Source organism: Octopus bimaculoides, chromosome 18, assembly GCF_046866305.1.
Source record: "Octopus bimaculoides isolate indiv1 chromosome 18, ASM4686630v1, whole genome shotgun sequence".
Taxonomy (NCBI): domain Eukaryota; kingdom Metazoa; phylum Mollusca; class Cephalopoda; order Octopoda; family Octopodidae; genus Octopus; species Octopus bimaculoides.
In genome coordinates this window covers 3,153,269-3,155,768 of record NC_142945.1, presented here as the reverse complement: position 1 = coordinate 3,155,768, position 2,500 = coordinate 3,153,269, and the positions used below count along the sequence as shown (strand labels likewise).

The 2,500-nt window shown below is 34.9% G+C and overlaps 1 protein-coding gene across 4 annotated transcripts in view; it reads right to left on the bottom strand.

Moving 5' to 3' along the window:
* The window catches only part of LOC128249916 (uncharacterized), a 112,555-nt gene that overhangs the window by 21,696 nt on the left and 88,359 nt on the right, over positions 1-2,500 (bottom strand). For all 4 annotated transcript variants that reach the window (XM_089365638.1, XM_089365635.1, XM_089365636.1 and 1 more), the window contains exon 2: positions 2,228-2,500. This exon is cut by the window's right edge and continues 399 nt beyond it. In XM_089365638.1, the coding sequence (XP_089221764.1) occupies positions 2,228-2,500 (273 nt within the window). The remainder of the gene's footprint in view (positions 1-2,227) is intronic.

The following is a 2,500-nucleotide window of genomic DNA, read 5'->3' as shown; positions in this document are numbered from 1 at the left end:
GTGTCTATATATATATATATATATATATATATATATATATATATGAAAATATGTATATATATATATATATATATATATATATATATATATATATATATATATATATATATATATATATATATATATATGTATGTTTATATATGTATATATATATATATGCATACAGACATATATAAATAGATATATATATACATATACATGTATATGAGATGTGATACATTATCAAATTATCTACATTTGAATTCACGAGTATGTGGCTGTGTATTCCGTAGATACGTGAAGGTCCGTGGCTTAGTGGTATTCGGCTCACAATCATAAAGTCTTGAGTTCGATCAGTAAATATATAACCGGATCATTTTTGATCGTTGGTTTACTGAATCAATCCTAGATATATCACGTTTGTGCAATATAAGACGGGATGGTCATGGCTGGAATACTTTTGATCGTATTCATACTGGATCAAACCTGAACTAAGACTAACCAAAAATAATCTCGGCTGAAGTTTGATCAAAAGGGTATCAGCCGCGATCCCACCGTAAGATTTGAGTGATATTTGGTTGCTATTTCTAGCAGGTTTCGCAGCAACATGAAGACTCATCAGTTTGTTCTGAGGCTTGTTGTTTTATATCATTTAACTGCAGGTTGGCTCTAACTGAGTATACCTATGACTAAAGGCATTCTAGACACGACCATTTCGCTTTTCTCTGAGTACGTGTGAAAGGCAACTTAATCCGATGTGAGGAGATTTGGCTGTTGTTTCCATCAGAGCTGACGAAGAAGACCAAGGGAAGGAAAAGCGGACTTTGAACTTGAGTAACTGGAAATCCTTGATACTAAAGACCCAATAAGATCTAACGATAATAGACCTACGGTATAGCGCAAACTTGATCAGATAGTTCTGCTTTAAAAGACGTTCCAAACGTGTCGATCTTGTCTGATTTTCAAACATGGTCTATCTAGACTTACATTTCTCAATCCGTTCTATATTGATTATAGAAGGTGCAGCGTAATTTAAGCCTAGGCCTGTCCTGTGTATCAGGTATAATAAACAGGACATATCGCCCTGGCCTCCATGCATTATATATGATACACATTTCTCATTTTCTCAACTATTTCAGTAAGTTGGGACTTATGAAAGGAAAACTGTATATCACTTAGAACTTATGGAAACAAGGGTTAACCCAAAATCTGAAAATAAGCATGGACGTTTAAGACAAACTTATGAAAATGCTTTGAACAGGCAAAGGGTTAATGGAGGGCTACTGATGTTCCTAGCAGGTCAAAGGGTCAAATAGAAGTTCTTTCCTCTGCCCGAAGGCAAATTTATTAATGAACTAAATAGCATATATTCTGGTAATTAAATATTATATAAATTGGTAAATGGATAAAGAAGAACAGGACGCTACTGAATTTCGTCTTTGCTCAGTCTTTGGTGTTTTTCATAACTTGGATGTATTCCAAGTTTTGGAAAATGTCCAAGATTAAAGGATGAAAAACGTGGAAAATAGTTGAAAGGTTGGGGAAAGTCGTAGGCAATGGCGGAATGATATGAAAGAGCAGACGATTTGCCGTAAGGAATCATGGGAATTGAAATTTCTTTTGGACTTTTAATGTAAAATAAATTTGATTAAAATGGCTGTCATGGATTGAATATTGAAGAGAGGGAGAGAGAGAAGAAAGGAAGTAAGAAAGAAAGAAAAGAAAAGAAAAGAAAAGAAAAGAAAGAAAAGAAAAGAAAAGAAACAGACAGAAAGAGAGAAGAGGTAATGAGAGAGAAAAAGAGAAAAAGGAAAGTAAGAAACACAGAATGAAAGTAAAAATGAATGATTTACTAGAAAGAAAGCTAGCGAGGGAGAAAGAGAAAGAAAGAGAGGCAGAAGTGAAGGAAAAATTGTGAGATGAATGAAATTAAACAATGAAAGACTAAGAGAAGGTAAAGAATGAAAGAAAGAGGGAAGGAAAGATAGAGGCAGAGAGAGAGAAAAGGAAAAATAAGGGAAGGAAGAAGAATGGATGAATTAATGAAAGAAGAACAAATCGAAATGAAGAAAAAAGGAAAGAAAAAGGGAAAAAGTAGATAAATAGAGAAAGGAAAGGAAAGAAAGAAGAAAGAAAGAGTGAGAAGAGGAAAGGACAAGAGAGAAAGAAAGAAAGAAGGAAGCAATGAAAGAAGGAAAAAGTAATGAAGAGAGAATAATGAAAGAAATTAGAAGAGAATGAAATTTACCAGAAAAATTCAACTGTGCAATTGGTGAAGGACTTCTGGTCTTGGAAGGATTACACAACCATGGTCGAAAAGCACTGAAAGTCGTTGCTGAAGACGTGGTCGTTGTCGTCGTCGTCGTCGTCATCGTAATATCAGCCGATGATGTCGAGAAACTGTCCCGTTTCATCGATGTGATTCTTGTTGGTGTTGTTGTTGGTGTTGGTGTTGATGTTGTTGGTGATGCTGTTGGTGTGGGTGTCGGTGTGGGTGTCGGTGTGGGTGTCATAACAGCGT